At 40.2% G+C, this 24,478-nt stretch overlaps 2 protein-coding genes and 1 pseudogene across 7 annotated transcripts in view; 1 reads left to right on the top strand and 2 right to left on the bottom strand.

The window, feature by feature from the left end:
* The window catches only part of Itgb1bp2 (integrin subunit beta 1 binding protein 2), a 28,761-nt gene extending 27,258 nt beyond the window's left edge, over positions 1-1,503 (bottom strand). For all 5 annotated transcript variants that reach the window (XR_010046588.1, XR_010046589.1, XR_010046590.1 and 2 more), the window contains exons 1-4: positions 1,325-1,503; positions 809-858; positions 670-726; positions 448-590 (exon numbers count right to left, since the gene is read on the bottom strand). Coding sequence is in view for 2 of the 5 variants with exons in the window: in XM_063246071.1 (XP_063102141.1) it covers positions 448-590; positions 670-726; positions 809-858; positions 1,325-1,388 (314 nt within the window). In the remaining 3 variants the exon portion in view is untranslated. The remainder of the gene's footprint in view (positions 1-447; positions 591-669; positions 727-808; positions 859-1,324) is intronic.
* A 771-nt stretch (positions 1,504-2,274) lies between these two features.
* Nono (non-POU domain containing octamer binding) lies at positions 2,275-23,039 on the bottom strand. 2 transcript variants are annotated; one of them, XM_005004179.4, is made up of 12 exons: positions 22,890-23,003; positions 22,177-22,224; positions 12,456-12,675; positions 11,040-11,233; positions 7,639-7,940; positions 6,806-6,901; positions 5,903-6,099; positions 5,441-5,525; positions 4,975-5,077; positions 4,363-4,402; positions 4,029-4,138; positions 2,275-3,290 (listed from the first exon to the last, which is right to left on the bottom strand). In XM_005004179.4, exons 3-12 carry the CDS (start codon positions 12,664-12,666, stop codon positions 3,156-3,158), a joined length of 1,473 nt encoding a protein of 490 aa, XP_005004236.1. In that variant the 5' UTR covers positions 12,667-12,675; positions 22,177-22,224; positions 22,890-23,003; the 3' UTR covers positions 2,275-3,155. The 2 variants fall into 2 exon arrangements, with proteins under 2 accessions (XP_005004236.1, XP_003471047.1); XM_003470999.5 differs by lacking the exon at positions 22,177-22,224 and having other exon boundaries at positions 22,890-23,039.
* LOC101788452 (transmembrane protein 126A-like) lies at positions 15,913-16,471 on the top strand (annotated as a pseudogene).
* Positions 23,040-24,478: the final 1,439 nt, after the last annotated feature.

Genomic DNA, 24,478 nt, shown 5'->3' with positions numbered 1-24,478 from the left:
TGCTCTAAATGAACTGCATCATCTCATCTTTCTAATTGTGGACCTACCATAGTTTTCTTCTGTTGCTCTTACTAGTCTCACAAAATTTTCTGTAGCTTCCTGGCTGCAATTACTTTTAAGATTTATCTTGAAACTATTCTCCAGAAAAAAAAAATAAAAGATCATTCTCAACCATCCCCTTTGTGTTATTATCTACTAAGCATGTATTTGTCTGGGGCTACCTACTCTGTTGATTCAAAATAATCAATCCCATCATCCTCAGACCCTCTTTGAGCAGAGGACAGACATTTCCAGACAAAAATTTCCCCTAAAGCAGAGAATACTGTATATCCTTTCAAACCCTCCTCACATCTCTGGTCCTTATTTACCAAATCCCAATGATCCATTTAATCACTCCTAGGACATTGCCTCAATCTAGGGAAAACCCAGGGGTTTCCTCCTCTTTACTTAGGCCTTTCTCGGCACAAGGTCTCTGCTGACTTTGGAATTGTATTCAGAGGTTTTTGCTCCTGAAGCGAACTTGTAGCAGGGCCCTCAGATTGAGGGGCCTCAGGAAGCTTTTCAGCACAGTGTAGTCCCATAGTACAGCCCTATTGTAAATAAGGAGAAAAGAATTAGAAACAGAATCCTTCTATTAGGAGTATAATCCAAGGAAGTGAAGCAATTTACCTTGATGTTTAAGAACTCAGAGAAATCTATAGTTCTCTTTTGGCAGCAGGACCAACCCTGGTTAACAAGAGACCCAGATGAGTTTAGATTCCTGGGTATACTTCCCTTGTGAGGTGATCTCTCTTCACCTACTCCTCACCTTGAGAGCATCATGGAAGATTGGGACCCCAGGGTGATAGCAACAGGAATCTGTGAATATCAGTAGAAAAATCAAAAGAGAACTATACCAACTACGATTCTTTTTCTCCAGGTTATTTTGTCGGTGGTGGTCTTTTTGAGACAGGGTTTCACTATGCAGTTCAGGCTGTTATTGAATTCACAGTGACCTTCCTGCCTCAGCATCCAGAGTGCTGGTATTACAGGCATATACCACCATGTCTGACATGTTTATTTTCTCTCTATATAAAATGTTTCAGCAAAGATTGATCATCTAGGGCTGGGGATTTAGCTCAGCGGCGTAAGCGCCTGCCTTGCAAGCAGGCAGTCGTGAGTTCGATCCCCGGTACCGATAAAAAAAAAAAAAGACATAAAGATTGATCATTTAAACCAATTACAACCAGTACATCAAGTTTTTCTCCCTGCTTAACAGCCCCACAGCTGACCACCCACTCCCAAGCATCCCACAGATGTGCTGGCCAGGTTAAGAACTACTCACCAGAAAGGTTGGTATTGGGGTCAAATTGTTGCCCACAGCCTTTGTTATGGCAGAGTAGAGACATGGAGGTATTGGTAGAATTACTGAAAGGGTATTTCAAGGAGTCTGCAGAATGGGGAACACCTCTTACTCTGGAGGCTTTTAGCTGCCTGGAAGGGCCTGCTGGTTCTATCTTTAGTTCAGAAGGCATATGACTCCTAACATGGGCAAGGAACTCCAATTGGTCTTCCCAGCCAATGGGAAGGAGCTTATGAGAATTTTAGCTTTGAGGCTCCAGAAAAAAAAAATCAGGGAGACTTGCATGAGGTCAGCGAACTGTTGAGACAGTTTTAGATTTTGCCAACTCCAAGCCTGACACACCAGCAGCTGCTCAGAAACAAACACCAAGAGACGACCCCTTCACCCCAGCTCAATTAAGATACCTCAATTCCTCTACCTCATTCTTCCTTTCAAAGCTTCCCTGGGAGCCTGGCATGCTGATGCATGCTTATAATCTCAGCACTCCGGAGGCTGAGGCAGAAAGGTTATTGTGACTTTTAGGAGTTAGAGACTGGAAAAAAAGAAAAAAAAGAGCTGGGTGTGGGGCTCATGCCTGTAATCCCAGTACTCAGGAGGCTGTGACAGGAGGATCATTGTGAGTTCGAGACCAGCCTAGGCTACAAAGTGAGCTCAAGGCCAGCCTGAATTGCAAGACCCCGTCTCAAAAAGATCCCCCCCAAAAAATTCCCCTGGGATCACTCATTATTTCCATGTAACGCCGACAACAGATCCTTTTTAACCATCTCAATCTCAGTATATACCTCACTCCTACCTCCTTCCCATTTGCCTAAATGTATGACTAATACTTCAATCGGAAGGTCATAATGGATCACCTTTATAGAACCTGTTTGTATCCTTACAAGGTAACCACACTTCCCTCCCTTCCCCTTTAAAAAAAACAGCACAGAAAATTAAAAGGCTTAAAATGTACTTTAATAAGTTGATGCTGTATTACCACTCCATTTCTCAGAAAACTCCAAATTTAAGGTATCAGGGATAAATCAAACATGGTACACCAATAAAAATGCACAGCATACTTATCTAAGATAGGCAAGGCTAAGAGCTACTGTCAGACCTTCAGCATACAGCAACCCTGTTCCCAAGATTGTACTAAGCCTATCAAGAAAAGCTGTGAAGAGCAACATCATGGACATAAAAGGGTCATTCCTAGGACGTTCTTACCCAAGGAAAACATGGAGGCAAGTTAACACAAGAATTTTTTTAAGATATACTAAAATGAAAATCTCTAAGAGAAAATGTCTTTACTACATGAAAGGATAATATATGGGATATAACAGAACACACATAAGCTGTCTGTGACCTCTGTGGACATTTGCCTGAATCCTCATCTGGGAGCAAATGGAGCAATGGGGCTAAGGTCACTGGGAGATGGAGATGTTTGGTTTTTGTGGTATATGTGGCAGTGTCTCTGGAGTGAGGGGTGTAGAAAGCAAATAAAACACAATGGACAAAAAACCGGAATGATCAAGATTAACAGGACTCCAAGGAACCATTGTCATGGTTGCCCCAGGCCTTCAACAATTAATTATATTTGAAATTTCAGGAATGCATCACACAGAAATTGATTAAACAATATACCACACAGAACTGATTCGTTAAATATCACCCCTCCCTTGCCCTCTGCCTCCAGCATACTCCCTTAGAGTAGTACCAGGCAGGGAAGACCTAACTATTGGGAGGAATCCCTAACACTTTTTCAAGTTAGAATTCTGGCTAGTCCAAAAGGGTTCCTTCTTTTAAGGGTTTCAGGAAACTAGACACTGCAACTTTATTAGTATCGGCGACGTTTGTTTGGAGCAAATTCAGCTCCAGGAGCTGCACGGTTGAATGCAGGAGGGGTTCCACCAATTGCCCCGATTCCTTCCATTGTAGCAGCTTGGCCAAAGCGTTCACTTGTTGGTGGGGTCTTAAAAGAGAAGAAGAGAGCAATGTTACAATAGAATCTTTGTCCTAAGTTACCCACTCACCTATAGTTACTCTCTCCACTGGATGCGATTTCCAATTTACTATTCTAAGGCTCTTGATGCTAGCACTGAGTAACCCTCCAGAGGACAGTTGTCTGAATTTGGGACAAACTGAGTCATCCTACCTTGAACCTTTTATCTACATTTCTCACTACTGACTAAACAATAATACAAATCCTTTTTCCTGATTAGTATCTAAACAAGGGCAGGTCATCACTCTCCAGCAAGTTAAGCCTAATCAGTTTTGTTGGCACTACCATTTTGACACTACAACTGAAAACCCTGGATCTGAGAGGCATGTCTTTGGATTCATATCTATTTTATATGATAATGCCAAACTTTCATTGTCTCTCCAGAGTAGCCATCAGATTGGCTTGTCACTTAACTCAGATATAATGTGTTTGAATTTTTTCAAGAGTAAAACCCACCACCAGGCATGGTGGTACACACCTGTAATTCCAGCACTCAGGAAGCCAAGACAGAAGGACTGTAGCAAGTTCAAGGCCAGCCTGAACTACACAGGGAGACCTTGTTTCAAATGAAAAACAAACTATCTCATGGATACCAGCAGTCCTACAGATGGTTATTTCCTACAAAACTGAGGTAGGCCCAGGCGCTATGAAGGCAAAGCCTTTTCTCCTATTATTTAGAATTACTCTTAAGGCCCTGCAGTTTATTACCAGTCCCAATGTTCCATCTGGCATCATAGTAGCAGGTCCTGGAGGAGCTGGGGTACCAGCCGGCACAGGAGCAGGGGGCATGGCGCCTCTGTTGTTTATGCCCATAGCACCTAAAGCAGAAAGTGTCATTAGATTAAGTGGATGGGTTTTCTACACCAAAGAAAAAGTTCAATATGACCTCTGGACTAAAAGAGATTACACACAGTCCACAAAAAATAAAGTTCCTGTAAGTATCAGACCCAGATTTAAATCTGGACAAGGTAAGAGAAAATGTATAGCTCTCCAGACATCAAACAAAAATGTAAATCAGAGCCATCACATCTGAAGTCCTTACCTCCCATAGCCATCTGGCCCATCCGAATCTCTTGTTCTCTCTGAAAAACAAAAACACTCAAGACAGTCCAAGACAGTAATGCATTCTACCACAATTTATTGAGAACTACACACAAAAGGAATAAAATACAGTGTTAGCATATCCCAAGAGCACTCAGACTAAGGTAAGGAGCAATTCACAGACCCTTACTCATTGCACAGGGAGTTCAGGTCACACAGCTATTAGGATACAAGCTAAGTTTCCCATTAGTAACAAAGTGAGGGGTATAGAGAGAAATGGTTTATTTCTTTTGGGACTCCAACTTCTACAGAAACAGCAGTAAATTAAACAAAGCTGTTAGCAGAACTCAATTTATCTCATTCTACAACTATTGAGTCTACAACATACAGTGAACATACAGGCGAGGGTCCCCAAATTTGCATCCTAATCACCAGTGAGAGAAGATGAACTCCCTTTCAAACCTTACCTCTAGCTCCCATGAATCCTTTTTTTCTAAAAGGAGTTTCACAGCATAGAAAAATTGGTCATAACCTTATATGTTGGTACACAATTCATGGTGGTTTTGTGATATCACAAATAGCCTGGTACATCACAGACACATGGGAGATATACCGCATCAGGGAAGGTTCCCTTGAATCCTTCCTGCTGTCGCCGCATCATCTCTTCTTGTTGCCTCCGCATTTCCTCTTCACGGCGCCTACGCTCCTCTTCCTGCCTAGAGAGCCATCATTGTATTTAAGATACAGGCATTCCAGAACTTCGGCAGATCTTAACAGGAGGCTGAGCCAAGCAGATGAGATCACTCACCCAAGACTATCATAGCTCACCCAGAATTATGGCAACCCTCAAGGAAGTCTGATGAGAACAATACTTAGCTGCTTTCTTTCTAGTGCAGTCTCAGGTAATTTTCTAGAACCACAGGCACTAAAGCATCTCCCATTCAAAGGGAGGATCTGAGAAGCAACCATGAGATATTCACCAATACATTTATAGATGTATGAAGTCGCACAGTGGTAGGAAGCAAGAGGGAGACATTACCTTTTCCAGTTGTCAGAGAAAAAGGTTCGAGAAAAGTTACCTGAGCTCCAGTTGCTTTCGTTTTTGGACCTCTTGGTTATGCAGCTCTTCCATTCTCCGAAGTTCTTCTTGGCGTCTCATCAAATCTATCAACATATTGAGAGTACTACTCATGTATCTGATAATTTTCCATTAGGATCCAGAATGCAAAGAGGATAATATCCCCTGAGGTTAAATGCCCAGGGCCCAAAATTCAAGTTAAATCTATATAAATTCCTCTTCCAAGAATCTAATATTTTCCTTCCCCAAGCCATTTATTAGACTACCAAGAGCAACATAAACTATTTCACAGAATAAAAGCAGAGACTCCTGACAAAAAAACGTTTTGTTATTCTTCTAGTTTTATTTACTTTTTGGTACTGGGATATCGAACTCAGGACTTTGCACTTGCCAGGCAGGTGCCTGTGCCACTCAGCTAAATCCTGGCCCTATTCTAGCTTTAAACTGACAAGGCTATACTCACCTTGCCTCATCAGCATAACCTGGTGCTCATGGCGAGCAGCCTCCATCTCCATCTCTAGCTTCTCACGAGCTTCCTTGATATTGCGGTCCACTTGATCCTGCTGCTGCTTCTCCATCTCAATAAGTGCCTTCCAGCGCATGGCATACTCATATTCAAAGGAGCCAGGTTGTGCAAATCTAGGTGGCTGCTCTCGCTCCCTGTGAAAAGGTTTCAAAATTACTAACTCTGTTCAAGATTTTCCCAGCAGCCAGGCATAGTAGGACATGCCTGTAATCCCAGCACTTGGGGGACAGAGGCAGGAGGATCACTGCAAACTCAAGACCATACTGGGTTAAAAAATGAGTTCAAGGCCAGCCTGAACTACATAACAAGATCCTGTCTCAAAAAGACAAAAGAAATTTCCCCAGCAAAGCAACACATTCTTTTTGAGAGCAAAGTTAAATGCCAAAGGATATGTAAAGCAAACACTTGTCTCTTACATATGCCTTAAAAGAAGTACCTCAGTAGATAAAACCCAATGTGGTAGCTCAAAACTGCAATCCCAGCTGAGGCAGGAGGAATGCCACAAGTTTAAAGCCAGTCAGGGCTACTTAGTGAGTTCAAGGCAAATCTGAACTACACAGCAAGACCCCATCTCAAAAACAAAAACAACAGCTGTGCTGAAATTTTATCATTAACACTTAAAATGATAAAATAGGCTTCATTTATTAAAAACCAACAACATCAACAAAGCCTGGCACAGTAGCACAAGCCTCTAATCCCAGGATTCAGGAGAATCACAGCAAGTTTAAGGTCAGACTACACTACATAGTGAGTTCAAAACCAGTTTAAACTATGTAAGAGTCTCAAAAAACAAACAAACAATAGGTCACACCTAACAGGTAATGTATCATGCCAACATACTTGTGAAATTGTTGGTTCTTTATAACAAGTTTTTCTGGAAGTCCTTCTTCATCATCTAACTGGTCCATAGGCTCCACAGTCACAGGCCGAGGAAATCTGGGTGAAAGAAGGAAGTTTAGTGTTAATAAAATCATCTCTTTGCCAGGTATGGTGGTGCATGCCTGTAATCTCCCCTCCCCGGAGGTTGAGGCAGGAAGATCACCATGAGTTCTAGGGTCAGCCTGAACTACATATCAAGACCCTATCTCACCAAACCAAACAAAAAACAAAAACAAAAGCCCAACTGCACAAAGAACTAACTAGGGACCAGGACTAGACAATCAGACATATTTCTACATCTATCCCCAAGTAACCAAATCCTTTTAATTGCATTATACAGAATTTGGGGTTAACAGGATGAAGTCTCTAGGCTTCACATCTCTGAATATGGTCACCAAAAAATTGTTAAAAGTAGGATAGTACAATACTTAAATGCAGCCTAACATTTGATATCTATAGAACTTCACTAAATAAACTGAAATACAGAGAGACTGTGTGCAGAAAGCAACCTTTCAAGGCCAGGTGTGCTAGCACATGCCTGTAATCCCAGTACTTGGGAGGCTGAGGCAGGAGGCTTGCCACGAGTTTAAAGCCATCCTGCATTACACAGTGAGTTCAATGCCTGAACTACACAGCAAAAAAAAGGGGGCTGTGCATGTAGCTGAGTACAAAAGCCCTTGATTCAATTTCTAGAAATAGACACATACAACTTTAAACACAGGAATTTGGTTATTAAAGGATAATTCTCCAGACCAGTAGGAATTGAAGGTCTATTTCTGATGATCCTTACTTACGTGGTTAGCAGGAAAGATCCTTCACTGCATCTGTCAAGAGCTTTCCGTGCAGCTGGCTTCCCTGAGAACTCAACAATGCCTTTTCCCGAGGGCCTTCCTCGATCATCCACAATAACTACAGCCCTTTCCACCTGGCCAAACACAGAAAAGGCTTCTTCCAGTAGCTCATTGGACACATACTGAGGAAGGTTTCGGACTGTAAGGGATGCACTATGGCAGGCAAAGCGCACACGCAGTTGTTTTCCACGGAGGGGCATATTATCGAGCTCCACTTTGGCAATCTCCGCAAGGGTTCGTGTTTCCTAAGAACATTAGGAAAAATTCAGTTTAATACAGACTACTTGAGCAATCATCAATAAAGTGACATAGCTCAGTAACAGAATGCACCCCCACTTTGTTAATACAAATAAAGAAATGAATAAAAACTAAAACAACTGAATTGTGATTTCAGGTAACTCTAGTTATCCTAAGTGACTGAAATTGGAAATCTATAAATACCACTTACATGATAGGTTATTTTCCCAAGTGATAACCAAATCACCAAAACAACAAGACCATCCTAACATTTCTACTCTTACAATTCAGCACAAAAAATACTTTACATTTCACTAGGAATACACTCTCAAGCACATACATCTTCCAAGATACTTCTTCAGAACCAAAGACTTTGATGGGACTCCTTGATACTCATATAAAAAATAACACCTACAAAGTTCTATCTCTGTCTACTGATCTTGCTGCCACATCATGATCTAATCATTTATGGAGAAAGGTAATAACTAGAAATGTTCTCCCCTTGCTGGGCATGGTAGCATATACCTATAATCCCAGCACTTGAGAAGCTGAGGAAGGAGTATTGCCCCACGTTTGAGGCCAACTTGGGCTACATAGTTAGTTTAGGCCAGCCTGAACTGTATTGTCTTAACTTTGTCTCACACTCACACAAACATACACACACACACACACAGGTAAAGCTGGGTGTGTAGCTCAGGGATAGAATACCTCTCTAGCATGTGCAAAGCTATTGGTTCCATCCCCAAAACTCTTCCTCTAAAAAGTGCCTATGTGATCAGTTAAAAGGGTTTTTTCCCCATCTTTTTGAAACAAGGTCTCACTATGCAGTTCAGGCTGGCCTTGAACTCACTTTGTAGTCTTGACTGGTATCAAACTCAATGATCCTTGTGCCTCAGCCTCTGGGAATGCTGGAATTACAGGTGTGTGCTACCACACCCACCTCAATTAAAAGATTTTGAAAAGGTACAAAATTCTATCACTTTAGGGGCGTCTAATGAGACAATATATGTATAGACTTTAGAAATGCATTATATAAACTTTGAGTGGCACTAAAACTTTCCCTGGAAAAAAACATGCTATAGTGGACAGCAAATAAAATTAACCATGAGTTGAAGCTGGGCAATGCATATTTACACCTTCACTATATTCAAATTTCCCAATGAAAACAAAATAAATTCCAAGCATATCCTAGAGAAATGAACCTATGTTCTTAAAAACTGAGGAAAGAGAGGAATGGATAAAAAAGTGGTATTTTTGGGGCTGGGGATTTAGCTCAGCGGCATAAGTGCCTGCCGTGCAAGCAGGCAATCGTGGGTTCGATCCCTGGTACCGATAAAAAGGAAAAAGACAAAAAAAAAAGTTGTGGTATTTTTATACAATGGAGTACTACTCAGCTATAAAGAATAACATTGAGATATTTATAAACGAGCACAGCTTGAGACCATACTCATAAGTGAAATAAATCAAACCCACATGTATGAAAACCGAATAGTTTCACTCATGTAAGAAATGATAATACATAAAAGTATGTGGTAATCACGATTCCCCATTATATTACTTTGACGCCTTATAATGTTTTCATTCATTAATTGTAATGGTTATATTCTGGGCTGTTTGATTTTATTGTCTGAGCTGGTATGAACAGCTATTTTGGTGAAAACAAGACATCATAATAGCTAGTGCTGAGTTAATATCATCTTGTCTTGAAGTCCCATCAAGCTTTTGTTCTTCTGTCTCCATCAGTCTTAACATATTGTACCTTATTGGATTTTATTATATGTGATAATATAAACAAAAACATTTATAGACAAGGAGATAATACAGAAACCATTGTTCGTTTTCGGTTAGTTGGTTCTAAATACTCTGTAATACTGTCATTCTCTTGAATGGTTTTACATTGTCTTGATGTTTGATGCTACAGTATATAAAGTTACAGAGACACTATGATAACTACTTTTATGTTGGGATATCTTGTGGTGAAACACTATGTTGCTTAAATTGTTATGTTCTGACTTGTTTTGTTATGTTATGTCTTTTATCTCAATCTCTTTTTATTAATTTTTATCTTTTTAATTAAGGAAAAAAAATAAAAAATAGCAGGATATATTATAGTAACCCACTTTGATTTCCTATTAACTTGATTTGAAACCCTGTATTGCTCTCACCATCTTGTTTTGACTGATTTTCCTCTATTCTGTTTTGCTTGATAGTACCAAGTTTGAGAGTATAGGCAACAACTGTGAAGATAATGAGATCCACTATGATGCCCATTCTGGTTTGACTATTATCTTCTTTTGAGGTCCTGTAATATCTCCAATGATTCGGTTTTATTGGTTTTCTTAACTGTTTTGTTCAATTTTATTATACCTGATGATATAGGCAATTCTTTTTAAGATAGCAAGAGGCATTATGGTAACCATTGTTGATCACCTTGTATTATGTTTTTACATCATGTACTATGTTCATCCTTTTGATTTGACTGACTCTGTTTTGTTATGTCACATTTGGTTTTATTCTCATAAAATCCAGAATGCGCAATTGTCATTGTAAAAAAGAGAGAAAAGAAACTGCCCTAAAGGATTAACTGCATGTATATTTAAGCGTATAAGATAGATAACCATATTACTGAGTTTTTGTTGGATCACTGAACAGAACTGTTTGCAATCTCACTGCTTGAATGTCTACTTTATATGCTTTAATTTTGTAACTTGAACAACTATTTCTAAGATGACAGTATGTAATCTATTAACTAGTGATTTCCTGTTTATTTTTTTTTATTTCTGTATTACTTATACCCTTTTTCTGTTTTTTTCTTTTTCTCCTTAAATAAAAAAAAAAAAAACTGACGAAAGGGACAGGGATATAGCTCAGTGGCACAGTGCCTGCCTGGGAGGCATGTGAGGTCCTGGGTTCAATTTCCAATTCTCAAAAAAAAAAAAAAAAAAAAAAGAAAAAAGGAAAAAAAAACCCGTAACAAAATTAAAAAAAATCTTCACATTTTTCTTTCATTTCATCAATTACAAACTTTAAGCAATCTTGAGAATTATTTCTAAATCTATTTTTCCATATCCATCAAATCATGTGCCCCAAAGAACACAGTTGCTTACCAAGCGGATAAAGCCAAAGCCTTTATCCTTATGAATGAAAACTTCTCCTGCTTTCCCATATTTTTCAAATAGTTTCCTCATTTCCTCCTCAGTGATATCCGGGGGAAGATTGCCCACAAAGAGACGGCTACGTTGGGTAAAGGTCTTCTCTCCTGGTTTCCTAAAATTCTTCAGGTCAATAGTCAAACCTTCATCTGAGAAAAGAAACAGAAGTCCTCAAAAAACTGGAAAAAGAAAATTAGTCACTCATAATATCACCAATCATTATGTACTACAAATATGTACTAATAAAAACTTCTTAGAAAATAGCCAGGTGTAGTCAAGAGTGGTGGCACACGCCTATAATCCCAGTATTTGGGAGACTAAAGCATGGTGACTGCTCTGAGTTCAAGGCTGGCCTGGGCCACATGAGTTTAAAATCAGCCTGGACTACATAATGAGACCCTGACTCCAAAGAGAGAGAGAGAGAGAGAGAGAGAGAGAGAGAGAGAGACAGACAGAGACAGAGACAGAGACAGAGACAGAGGCAGAGGCAGAGGCAGAGGCAGAGGCAGAGGCAGAGACAGAGACAGACAGAGAGAGAGAGAATGAATACAGGAGCTACTGCCCAAAGACATTATTAGGCAACTAAAGGATTCTTATTACAAGGAATCAGATTTTAAATTTAAAGCAACTGCTCAGGACAGGGGGATCTAGCTCAGTGGTTTACGCTTAGCATGTGTAAGGCTTTGGGGTTTCATACTAAGCAGTGCAAAACACACACACACACACACACACACACACACACACACACATGCGCGCGCGCGCGCAAGCGGAAACATACATTTAGACAATTAACTGATTAAAACTGGCCTGTCATTGGCCCTAGGGTTTATAAACTCTTAAACCAATTTTTGCCACTAAACTTTAAAGACTTACCAATATTTTCTTTATAAGTCAATTGATAACTATTTCTTTTTTTTTCTTTTGGTTGATAACTATTTCTAAGAAACAAAATGAGGTAAAACATAGACATCTGTTTAGTAGTACAATGTACCAACACAACAATATATATTCAAATGCTATCATGCATTTCTGTTCCCTGGTTTCAGGGGATCAGCCCTTTTCTATCATAAAAGGTATTAAGAGGGAAACAGGAAAAAACAACAACAAAAAGGTATACCATAAAAGCCTATTCCCTCACAGTTCTAAGATATAATCTAAAAATTAAGATGGTTGTGGGGAAAAAAAGATGGTTGTGGATGTGGTAATAAACACCTGTAATCTCAGTACTCAGGAGGCTGAATCAGGAGGACTGCCCTCAGTTAAAGGCCAGCCTGAACTACATGGCAAGACACTAGCTTAAAAAAATTTAAAATAAAAAACAAGGAAGGCATTTCCAAAATGGAACCTATTTTTATTCGAGCAGTTACTTACTTTGGCTGCTGGCCTGTTGCCCATTTGCAGGTATCGGTGGTGGTGGTGGCGGCTGCTGCTGTGGCTGCTGCTGTGCCTGCTGCTGTGGCTGTGGCTGCGGCTGCGGCTGCTGCTGCGGCTGTGACTGGTGGTGCTGCTGGTGGTGATGTTGATGATGCTTCCTGGAAGTATGGTTCTGCTTCTCCAAATTAAAAGTTTTATTGCTCTGCATTTTTACACCCTAAAAAAAAGAAAAAGTGGGCTAACAATTGCAATCAGTCACCTTCCTGATGACTTACATTGTCACGAATTACCTTTGGTAGTCTGGCTTTTGCTAGATCCAAACAAATGGTCACTTTGAAAAATTGTGGCAAAGTAGTACAATTCGAAACTCTAAAAACACACTTATGAGGTACACTAAATCCAATCTCCAAACTCAAAAAAACAAAGGCAACATTAAATGAGAACTTTACCAGAAGAACAAAGAAAATTTCCACTTTAATATATTTATATTACTAAGTGTAATCATTACATACTACAAACAAAAATGTCTCATAAGTACTTTAACAATAAATCACTGTTACCCAAAATCATACAGGGGCAAAAATAATATATTTAATGGAATACAAAGTGAGGGGGACTAATAGCAATGTCTTTCAGTATAATTAAAATTATCATATTACCTAAAAATATATCAAAAAGTTGTCATACTCCCTAAAAATATATCAAATCTCATTTTATTTTTGGTGCTAGAGATCAAACTCCATGACCTCGCCATTTGTCAGGCAGGCACTTAATACCACTAAGCTAAACCCTGGCCCTCAAACCTCACTTTAAATACAGTAACTGAAGGAAGGAGATGGTGGTACATGCCTATAATCCTAGCACTCTGGGAGGCTGAGGCAGTGGGATCCCAAGTTCAAGCCCAGCCTGAGAAACTTGGAGAAAACCCTGTCATAAAACGTAAAAAAAATACACTGGGCATGGTGTAATCCCAAAACTCAGGAGGCTGAGGCAGGAGGAATGCTGAGTTCAAGACCAGTTTGAACTGCACAGCAAAACCTTGTCTCAAAAAGACAATGAGAATTATTTCTTTTAAAAAAAGAAAGAATGCCTGGCAATAGCTTAATGCTCAAATCCTGGGTTTAAGCACCAGTACAGAGGTGGAGATGAGGATCAATGACTAAAACAGATTGTTAAGACTGGAGTAATAAAGTCTAGGTTTTGGGGGAGACATTTTACAACAGATAGAGTAGAATCAACAGTAAAGTTTCCAGGATGTGGCACAGGGTTAGATGTACTTTTGGTTTGCATCATCTTCCTGATATTTACTCTCTATGTACCACCTAGTAAATAATGCAATAACCAAATTCCGTATATAGAAAGTGTTTCTTTTGTGTGTATGTGTCTTTTTGAGACAGGGTCTCACTATGCAGTTCAGGCTGGTCTCAAAACTCTCAAAGGTCCTCCTACCTGAGCCTGCCCCCTCCCAGTGTTAAAGATTACAGGCATGCACCACCATACCCAGCCAAAAAAGTGTTTCATAATAGATAACTCAAGATATTAAAATAGTCAAAGCCAGGTGTGGTGGAACACACCTGCAATTCAAGCACTTGAGCTGCTAAAGCTGGAGGATCACCATGAGTTCAAAATCAGCCTGAAACTACAATGAGACCTCATCTCAAAAAAAACACAAACCAATGGGGCATGGCAGCACTTGACAGATTAAAAGCAGGAGGACTGCTAGGGTGTTCAAGTCTAGCCTGAGCTACACAGTAAGTTCAAGACCAGCCTGTACTACACAGCAAGACTGTGTCTCAAAAAACAATCAAATGGGGCCGAATATTTAGCTCAGCAGTGTAAGTACCTGCCTGGCAAGCTCAAGGTCATGAGTTTGATCCCTTACCCAAAAAAAAAAAAAAAAAATCAAACAAAAAAAAGTTCCAGCTCTCTAACTCAAGAATTTTAGAATTTATCAAGAAATGTTAAAATTAAACTACATCCATGAACAAAACCTCACTCATACAGGATACATCACAAAGAATCAACAAGCAAAATGTCATCTTATTAAAATGCTTTTGCACAGCAAAAGAAACCAGACTGGAGAGACAACCCAAAGTGTGGGAAAAATTTTTTGCCAGCTGTTCCTCAAAGCAGTACTACCTAGAATACATAAAGAACTAAAAACAAAACAAATCAAATCAAACCCTCAAATTTAAAGACCCAATACAAAAGTGGGCATCTAAAATGATTAGATACTTCTCAGATGAAGTAGAAACAGCAAATAAGTATATGAAAAAAATGTTCAACATCACTGGTTATTTGAGAGATACAAATTAAAACAACACTGAGAGTCCATCTCACTCCAGGAAAAATGGCTATTATCAAGAAATCAACATGGGGCTGGGGATTTAGCTCAGCGGCATAAGCACTGCCTTGCAAGCACTCGGATCACAGTTATGAGTCTGATCCCCGGTACCGATTAAAAAAAAAAAAATCAACCAATGACAAATGCTGGTGGGGTTATAGGGAAAAAAGAACCCTTCACTATTGGTGGGAGTGTGGTGGAGATTCCTGAAAAATCTCAGGCCCACTGTACCCAGCCATCTCCTTCTTGGTATTTCCCAAAAGAATTAAAAGCATATCACAGCAATATATGCACAACCATGAGTTTGTAATAACTAAACCTTGGAAACACCCCAAATGCCTGTTAACCATGAATAGATAAAGACAATGTAGGGGTTTTTATTGCAACAGAGTACTATGCTGCCATAAAGAAGGATAAACTTGAGACATTTCCAGCTAAATGGATGCACCTTGTAAGTGAAATAAATCAGACATAAATCAGACACATGTGTTTAAATACTGCATTGCTTCTCTGGTGTGAGAAACTGAAGATGTACAAGATTTTAGGAAATGGGAAGAAAATATTCCAATGAGAAGGGGAATAAGGGAGGGGAGGGGGGAAAGAAAGAAGAGACAAAGGAAAAAGAATATAAGGAAAAAATTGGAAACAAAGATTTTATAAGGAAGGTTAAGACTAAGCTTTGTGGGGCTGGGGATTTAGCTCAGTGGCATACACGTCTGCCTTGCAAGCAGGCAGCTGTGAGTTCGATCCCTGGTACCGATTAAAAAAAAAAGACTAAGCAATATAGTGCACACCTGTAATCCCAGCATTTGGGAGACTGAGGCAAGAGGATTGCCATGAATTTGAGGCCAGCCTAAACTACACAGTGAGTTCAAGGCCAGCCTGAAGTAGAGTTAAGACCTTGTATCAAAAAATAAAAAAGGCAGAGAGGCTGACGGGAGGGGAGGGGAATAGGGAAAAAATTATTGATATATCATGTACAGGTATAAATTCCCTATGATGAATGTGATCATTAGGTGTAACTAAGCTGTACCAATAAAAATAAACTATATCCATGAAAGCACTTACTGTAATGGCCTTTGTGGTAACAAAATAATGAAAATGGTTTAAATGATCATAAACCAGAAAAACTTAATTGATATCATAGCCAGAAAAATTAAACAACTTCTAGAAATAAGACAGGAGTCTACTTGGACGTGGACTGGCATACATTGGACGTAATGCTGCTTTCTGTGGTCTAATAGCAAGCAGTCTTTTTTGGCACATCTTACATGTGACAAAGGCTGGTATAGCTGCTGGCTTACCAATGGCAGTGATCCCACTTTTGTCAGCAAATGCCTCTTACGAAAGTTTTATAAGTTTACCTGTGAGTATAGGTGATTTGAACCTATATATCATGACACGGGCTGGACTGACTGGTTCAGTTTTTGGTGGTCTGTACCCTGTTTGCTTGGCTATTGGTTTATAGCAGCCAGATATCAATCAACCCTGCTATCCAGAGAAAGGAAACATCTTAACATACTGGATTACAATATCCAAGCCTGTCTTTAGAAAGATGTTACTTCTCCTTTTACTTCAGACTGTGGTTGCTGCATACATCGGATCTACACAATATAAACTACTTGTAAAGGTTTCTCAGTTACCTCAACCAAGCCTAGAAATTCACTGATTTTTTAAACCAAATATGTATGCAAAAATAAAAGTGAAAATTAAAAAAAAAAAAAAGATGGCCAGGGATTTAGCTCAGTGGCATAAGCACCTGCCTAGCAAACGTGAGGTCCTAAGTTCGATCTCTAGTACCACAAAAAAATAAATAAAAAAGATGGCCAGCCAGGGGCTGGAGATTTAGCTCAGCAGCATAAGCACCTGCCCTGCAAGCAGGCGGTCATGTGTTCGATCCCCGGTACCAATAAAAAAGAAAAAAAAGTGTCAAAAAGATGGAAGCCATGCATGGTGGGGCACACCTGTAATCCCAGTGTTTGGGAGCATGAGGCAAGAGGATCACCTGAGTTCAAGGCCAGTCTGAACTATATAGTGAGACCGTTTCAGAAAAAACAACAACAAAAAAAGAACATGGTGACACACACCTATAATCCCAACACTCAGGAGCTAAAAGGCAGGATGATCACCCCAAGACAGGCCAACCTGTGCTACACTGCAAGACCCTGTTCAAAAAAAGAAAAAAAAAACCACACAATAACAGAAAATGAAAACCATGTAAACATGAAAAATACATCTCATACTCTTAAGAGGGAATTTTTTTAATGTGTCAATATAGACTAGAAAAAGGCAAAAGTAGTGTCTTGTTTCTACTCACTGCTAAATTTTCATTTTACTAATTCAAATCTAAGCACTCTGGAGGCTGAGGCAGGAAGATGGTCAGCCTGGGCTACATAATGAGTTCAAGATCAACCTGGATACCCATAAAAAGGAAAAAGACAAAAGAAAAAAAAAACAAAAAACTCAAATGTTCACTGAATATCTACTATTTACTAGGTACTATTCTAGGTGCCTCAGAGCAGATACTTGCTATTGGAAGCTTACCTTTTTTTTTTGCATTTTTCCTTTATCGGTACCAGGGATCGAACTCAAGACTACCTGCTTACAAGGCAGGCGCTTATGCCACTGAGCTAAATCCCCAGCCCCTGAAGCTTACCTTCTAATCAATGAAAAAACAGCTCAGGGCTGGGGATTTAGCTCAGTGGCATAAATGCCTGCCTTGCAAACTCAGGGTCATGGGTTGGATTCCCGTACCGATTAAAAAAAAAGTAAAAGAAAAAAATATAAGCAAAATATACAGTACTTACATGGTTAAGTGCTACAGAAAAACACAGATAAATGGGGGGATATGAGTGGAAGGAAGCAGACTGTAATTTTCTTTCTTTCCTTCCTTCCTTCCTTCCTTCCTCCTCTCTCTCTCTCTCTCTCTCTCTCTCTGACACTGGATCTCACATGCAACCCAGGCTGGCCTCAAATTCTGGCAGGCAATCCCTCTGCCCCTGCCTCAGCCTCAGTTCTGACATTACAGATGTGCACCACCACACCCAATTTGTAATTTTAAATAGAACAATTGACCTTAAGGCCAGGACTTGAACTTTCCCATCATTTCATCAAATCTTAGGTTTTTCATTTCCAATCAGAAATTACAATTTTTAATCTCAAAATACTTCTTTAGAAATTTAGAAATAGGGGCTTGGGATTTAGCCCAGCAGCGTAAGTGCCTGCCTTGCAAGCGCGTGGTCGTGAATTCGATCCCCGGTACTGATTTTAAAAAAACTTAGAAATAAAAAAATTAAATCTATAGTCACCACTAATCGTCAACATGAACATTAATATATACTTTTAGTCATTTACTTTATATATAGTCAGTCAAAAATGCATATATACTTCAGGAAAAGAAAAACGATGTTTTTTCAACAGATGGTGTTATCCTTCTATGGGGGGGACCCTAAAGGATGTGATATATAGGAGAAAACCCACTACACTGCTGGCCCTTAGAGAAATTAAAAATGCATGTGTGGCAATCTCAACTGACCAAGGTTACCCACACAGCTGACTGCCATACTAATAAATGTCTGGAAGCTAACTGCTACCACTTTGAGCATCTCTTCTAATTGCAGAGACCAAAGATAACTTTCATTAATCTCATGTCTCAATATATTTAGTATTAAAAATCTATACAAGTTTTTCTTTTCCTGAAGTGTGTATACATTTCTTGGCAGACTGCATTTGTATGTGTCCAAGACTTCATTATCATAAAAACTATTTTGAAACCTGTCCTTTCTTCTTTATGACACATCATAAACCACTTTCACTGAGCCCAGCATGGTGGTGCACACCTGTAATCCTAGCAGGAGGGAGGCTGAGGCAGAAGTGCCATGAGTTCAAGGCCAGCCCGGACCATACACTGAGTTCAAGGTCAGCCTGAACTACACAGCAGAATCTTCTCTCAAAAAGCCAAGAAACAAAATAAACCACTTTTATGTCATTAACTCTTACACTGTTAATGAATGCATTATTTATTTTTTTTGTTATTTTTTGTTTTTTGGTAACAGGGATCAAACTTACAACTTTGCGTTTGCCAAGCTAGCACCTACCCCACTGAGCTAAACCCCTTAAACACAGTATTTAGCTGTCAAGCCCCTGGTGCATTTGATACTTAAATTGTTTTTAACGTTGTGGCATTATAAGCAATGTGCAAAGATACATCTTTAGGCATGTCCATGATTAAATAGTCCTTGCACAACTTCTATTTTTGCTTATTTACTTTCCATTTTAGAAATTCAAATAATACACCACTGTATGTTCAGCTTTTTTCTTTTCTATATGGTCAACATAATTTTAAATGGCTACATAAAACCAACTGGATGTTCACTTATTTCAGCTTTTTTTCTATTACAATGCTGTAGTAAGTGTCTATCTCTGTGACTCTGCTACACAACATAGCACCATTCTCTCAAAAAGTTCTAACAGGCTGGGAGTGGTGGCATTCATCAGTAATCCCTGCCCTGGGGGTGGAGGTTGAGGCAGGAGGATTACAAGTTTAAGACCAGCCTGGACTACACAATGAGATCCTCAAAAAAAAAAAAAAGCCCCTGGGCATGGAGGCACACACCTGTAATGCCAGCACTCTGGGAGACTAAGGCACAGGAGTCCCAATTCGAGCCCCACTTGGGCAGTTTAAGAGACTTCACATGACCCTACCTCAAACTTTCAAAAAAGGACTGAGACTAGCTCACTGTAGTCCCTGGGTTCAATCTGTAGTACCAAAGCAAAAATCCAAAACATGATTTCCCTTTTTTTTGGTGGTGCTGGGGAGCAAACCTAGAGCACTGAGTATGTCCATATTCTAAAGCTGAGCTACATTCACCACCTCATCCTCAGCCATTCAACACTAGGACCACAGCTGTGTGCTGCTACACACCCAACTGGAAACTCAGGGCTTTTAAAAATAAAGACATAAGAGTAGGAAATTAAAACACAAACTCTAATTCCTAGAAATAACTGGAGATGAGGTAAGGCGGGTATCACAATCAAATCTCCTTTTGATTTAAAAACCTACATTCAGCAGGACATGGTGGTACATGCCTGTAATGCCAGCACTAGAGAGGCTGAGGCAAAAAAATCACTGTGAATTCGAGGTCAGCCTGGGCTACAAAGTGAGTGGAAGGCAAGCCTGAACAGCATAGTGAGACCCTGTTTCAAAAAGACCCAAATAAATAGCTCCCTTCCCCTAATCCCAAAGTGGCCAATGGCAGAAATCTGGGTTATCTTCATAAACATTTCTCCCATTAGTTCTTCTTACCTTACCTCAGGTTAGACTTCAAAGAACCTTTTGTTTTCTTCCAGCCTTTTATTTAGGAGTCAGTGGCCCCAGACTGAGTAGCTAACATCACATTCAAGAGCCACAATATATATTTATGTTAATAGAAACCTTTATATAGGGACCCATGAAAAAGTTAAAAATATTCAAAGCAGTATATTTACAGTTTATTAGAACTTCAAGTAGAAATGATCCACCTCTACCTCCTAAAGGACAAACTGTTAAGCGCCAAATGTTAAGATGTTTCCAAACCATTTAATATTTCAATGGGCCAGAGATACAGCTCAGCAGCACAGCACCTGCCTGGCAAGCATGAGGTGAGTTCAATTCTGAGTACCAAAAGAAAAAAAAATTTTTTGGTTTCACAGTTTGGCCTGAGTCAAGTGTGATGTCACACCAGCACTTGAGAGGCTGAGGCAGGAGAATCTTCAACAGGAAGCCCAGCCTAAACTACACAGCAAGACCCAGTTCAAAATAAAAAAGGAAAAGACCATAGCCTAGAAGATAAATACCATACCAGGTACAGTATTTATTGACCGCTAAAAGCCAGGCACTATGCTAAGCCTGCATTGCCTCATTTAGTGCTACGCTATTTATTACTCTAGTTAAGGAACCCAATGCCTTAGAGATATGTGGTGATACTTGGTTCACAAAATGCAATTTTTTCCATGATTCTGGTCACAAACTGAAACATATTTCCCCATAAGGTCAATATTGAACCTAACCATTCAACTTGATTTAGTCTATGACCAACTTGGTTTATGACAAGAATTGTGGAAAGAATCAAGTTCATGAAGGAGAGATATACACCAAGTATGATGGAGTGAAACCTAGGTCTGCTGAACTCTAAAACTCATACTCAATGTGCTACACGTACAGCTTGTACAGCTTGATTTCAGTTTAAACTCCAACACACTTACTGACCATGCCACTTAAATTTTAAGCCTGTTTATTTATCTGTTCCATAACCATACAGAACGAGTTATTTTGAAGACTAAACCGAGTACTCAGCAGAGTTAACACCTGTGAAAGCAATTACCAATACCTATTTCTACATACAGAGGGTGTTCCAATTAAATGGCTGCCATCAACTACTACACACTGACATGTCTCCCACTGTGACAGATTGTAACAAAGATAATGTTTGGGCTGGGGATTTAGCTCAGCAGCATAAGCACCTCCCTGGCAAGCTCAAGGTCCTGAGTTTGATCCCTGGTACCAAGAAAAAAGAGATAACGTTTTAATAACAAAATTGCCTGATTTGTGTTTTTTTTTTGTTTTTTGACAGGGTCCCAGGGAGGATTCAAACTCAGGGCAATCCTCCTGCCTTTACCTCCTGAGCGCTGAGATGGGGGAGGGAACCACCATCCCTGCTCTTTTGTGTTCTGGACTGTTCCCAATGCTAGTCTTTACAATCTTCCCTTTCTATATATTCCTCCCCAAAGCAGGCTTAATGGACTGCAGTTACTGTACAAAGTACTATTGTAAGCAGTGCCCATAAAGTAGCAAGTACTCAAGTATTACTTCCGATCACCTACTTTTTTGATGATCACTAATATAATTTGGAAATATGTGCAGAAATCTGTTCTGAGTAATAAATTCACTGCCCTCTAATTAATGGGCCACTGAAAAAAGAACAAAGCACAAAGATAAGCAACAAGGATTTCCACTTATCTGTCTGCAATCCAAAGTATTCCCTCAATTTCCAAGAAAGGAGTCAAATTATTAAATAGAAATTTAATAATGTAAATTTACCAGGCTGACATGGCAGCCCAGATAGCTAGCCTGAAAGCTGTAAAACACATATAAGAGGTAAGGTTTTTTCCTAAGTTTCTTAGGACCTCTAGGGAAGTTGGGCCAACATACTGATACAGTTGCCAGATTTAGCAAAACAAAAAGGAGGGGGCCTCAGTTAAACTTTCAGACTAAAAAAAAGGTTTAATCTAAGTACCATGCAACATGTGCTAAAAAATAATTTGTCATCTATATGAAATACTCAACTGAGCACCCTGTACTTTATCTGGCAACCTCTACTCCCCACCTATACCTACCTCAACTTGATTGAAGACAGCAAAAAGTGCCTCCCAGTCCTAACTTTGCTGTTAAAAACACAAAGAAAATTATCAGCGTAAAATAAAGATGTTCTCACAGTGGAAAATACTCGACTGGAAAGCTGTAACTTTCACTTCAAAAAGTAATGCCACAAATGGCTCAAAAAGGTAGGAAGCAAGACCAAAAAATAAGAATACAAAAATCTGACCATGAAAGCTGCGGGGTCTGGAACAATGGAGTAACTTTCCAGCTTAAGAGTTCTGACAAAGAAACATCGCCGGAGAAGCCCCACTCGCCCATTCGGAATTAATGGCCTCGCGGGGCCGAGAGGAGGAGCGTCCGACAAAGCGCCTCCTCTTCCAACCTCGACTTCAGGGCCCTAGCATAATAGACCCCACACCCTCCGGCCCAGTGAAGCTCTGGCGCGGAGAAATTACTACTGATAGAGCTAAGATTCGCAGATAGCTGCACAAAGAATCGGGGAAGGAATGAATACACGCAATGGGTTAAGCCCGAGATGAGGCTACTGGAGCGCATAAGGCCCCCGCGGGTGGGCTGAGGAGGCCGTGTGGCGGCGGGGACAAGGCCTCAAGGGGCCTTGGAATCGCCATCCTCCCTCCAAACGCAGCCTCGCCCTCCCGTCTCCCTTCATGCATCATACGTGAAATCTCACTCCCCTCCCAAACAAGAACCAAGCCGCCCCAAAACTCACCTAATACCGACAATCTTCTCCTCAGAGTAACGGCGACGCTACACAGGCTCCACCGTCCTGAGAAAAGAGCGCGCGACGGCCGGAAACGAGACGACGGAGCTCGGTGCCTCCCAAGGGGTACGAAGTGGCGTTTTTGATTGGTTCTGTGAACTGCCAATCAAGGTGGCAGGCTCGTTTTCCGCCATTTCTTAGATTTTATTGGCTACCGAATGCCAAAGATTTGAGTTCGTGTGAACGACAGATGGGGACAAAGAGCGAGGCTTTATACCTAATGCGCATGCACAAGCGGCGGTACGCGGAGGACGGAAGGAGAGGAGGACAAGGGGTGAGGGCTTGGGAAGGAAAGACATAAACGGACTGACGGAAAGACTTAACGACCAAGTGGTAGGAGGGGCAAAGGAGAGGAGAAAAAGAGAGGAAAGTGAAAGAGAAAAAGAGGAGAAAATGCGTGCATAGGCGTGTTGTGAGAATTTTTTGTGTGTGAGAATTTTTGCACTGCGCCTGTGCAAGCAAGCTTAACAATGTCATTGTATTCAACATGGTATATCTAGCCTTTTCCTACTGAAAAAATGCCCCGCCATGTTTCTTTTTTTCACACTTCCTCATTAGGGTTTGCGCCCTGACAAGTTATACTTAATCACGTTTTTAGTTGCTTCTCCAGCTGCCTCCGCCCCTGACTACTTGGCAAGCACCACTGAAATGGTCACGGTTTTAGAAAGAGGCAGAAATGGAAAGGGGCTTGACACCCTAACCTCTGTAATTATACAGAATTGTAACTATCGCTCTCATTTCCATGACAACCTGGGAATCTAGTAGTCCAAATGTCATTATTGTTCTTATGCCTTCCAGAAATTCAACAGGTGTCATCACTGCGATGAATGTATTATGGACCTCCAGATCAGAACAGTTCTATATACCACAGGAGGCCTGTCTTCACTGTTTTGATAGCCTAACTCATCTCTGTGGTTAATCAAGAATTACAAGGCTCAGCTGGTCGAGCATAGTGGCACACATTGTAATCCCAGCACTAGGGAGACTGAGGCAGTAGGATTGTTGTGAGTTTGAGACCAGCTGGGGTACAAAGTGAATTCAAGGCCAGCCTAAACTGCATAGTGAGACCCTGTCTCAAAAAGAAAAAAAAAAAAGAATTACAAAGCTCAACTGAGGGATATTGTACTTAATTCTCATCAGTTAACTAATTCACATTCAGGGTTGCAGAGTATCCCAACTGGCACCACCTTATGTGAGGACGCAATTAGACTTGTGCTGCCTAATAAAATTTCATAGAGTTATGGTAAGGTTCTGTATCTGCTCTGCTCAATTCAGTAGCTACCAGCCGCATGCATGTGGCCATTTAGGATTTGAAATATGACTAATGTGATTGAGGAACTGAATGCTTAATTCTATTTTATTAAACTGGCAATATGGCACACATCTGTAAATCCCAGCTCACTGGAGGCTGAGACAAGAGGATTGCTGTGAGTTTCAGGCAAGCTTGGGCTACATAGTGAGTTGCACTACAAAGTGAAATTCTGTCTCAAAAAAATCACTGTGTAACTTGATATGCAGAAAATACCAATTTAAAAAAT

Source organism: Cavia porcellus, unplaced genomic scaffold, assembly GCF_034190915.1.
Source record: "Cavia porcellus strain 051 isolate PalLab524CR breed Dunkin Hartley unplaced genomic scaffold, mCavPor4.1 scaffold_3, whole genome shotgun sequence".
Taxonomy (NCBI): Eukaryota; Metazoa; Chordata; class Mammalia; order Rodentia; family Caviidae; genus Cavia; species Cavia porcellus.
Note: the sequence above shows the minus strand (reverse complement) of the source record. Positions and strands in the feature narration are given on the sequence as shown.

Bases quoted from the DNA above. Each gene is read 5' to 3' on its own strand.
- Nono (XM_003470999.5), bottom strand. From the start codon at position 12,666: ATGCAGAGCAATAAAACTTTTAATTTGGAGAAGCAGAACCATACTTCC. The intron at 7,941-11,039 runs GTAAGCAACTGT...TAATGTTCTTAG, and splicing joins GCTTTGGCTTTATCCGCTTG to GAAACACGAACCCTTGCGGA. The intron at 6,902-7,638 runs GTAAGTAAGGAT...TCTTTCACCCAG, and splicing joins GGATCTTTCCTGCTAACCAC to ATTTCCTCGGCCTGTGACTG.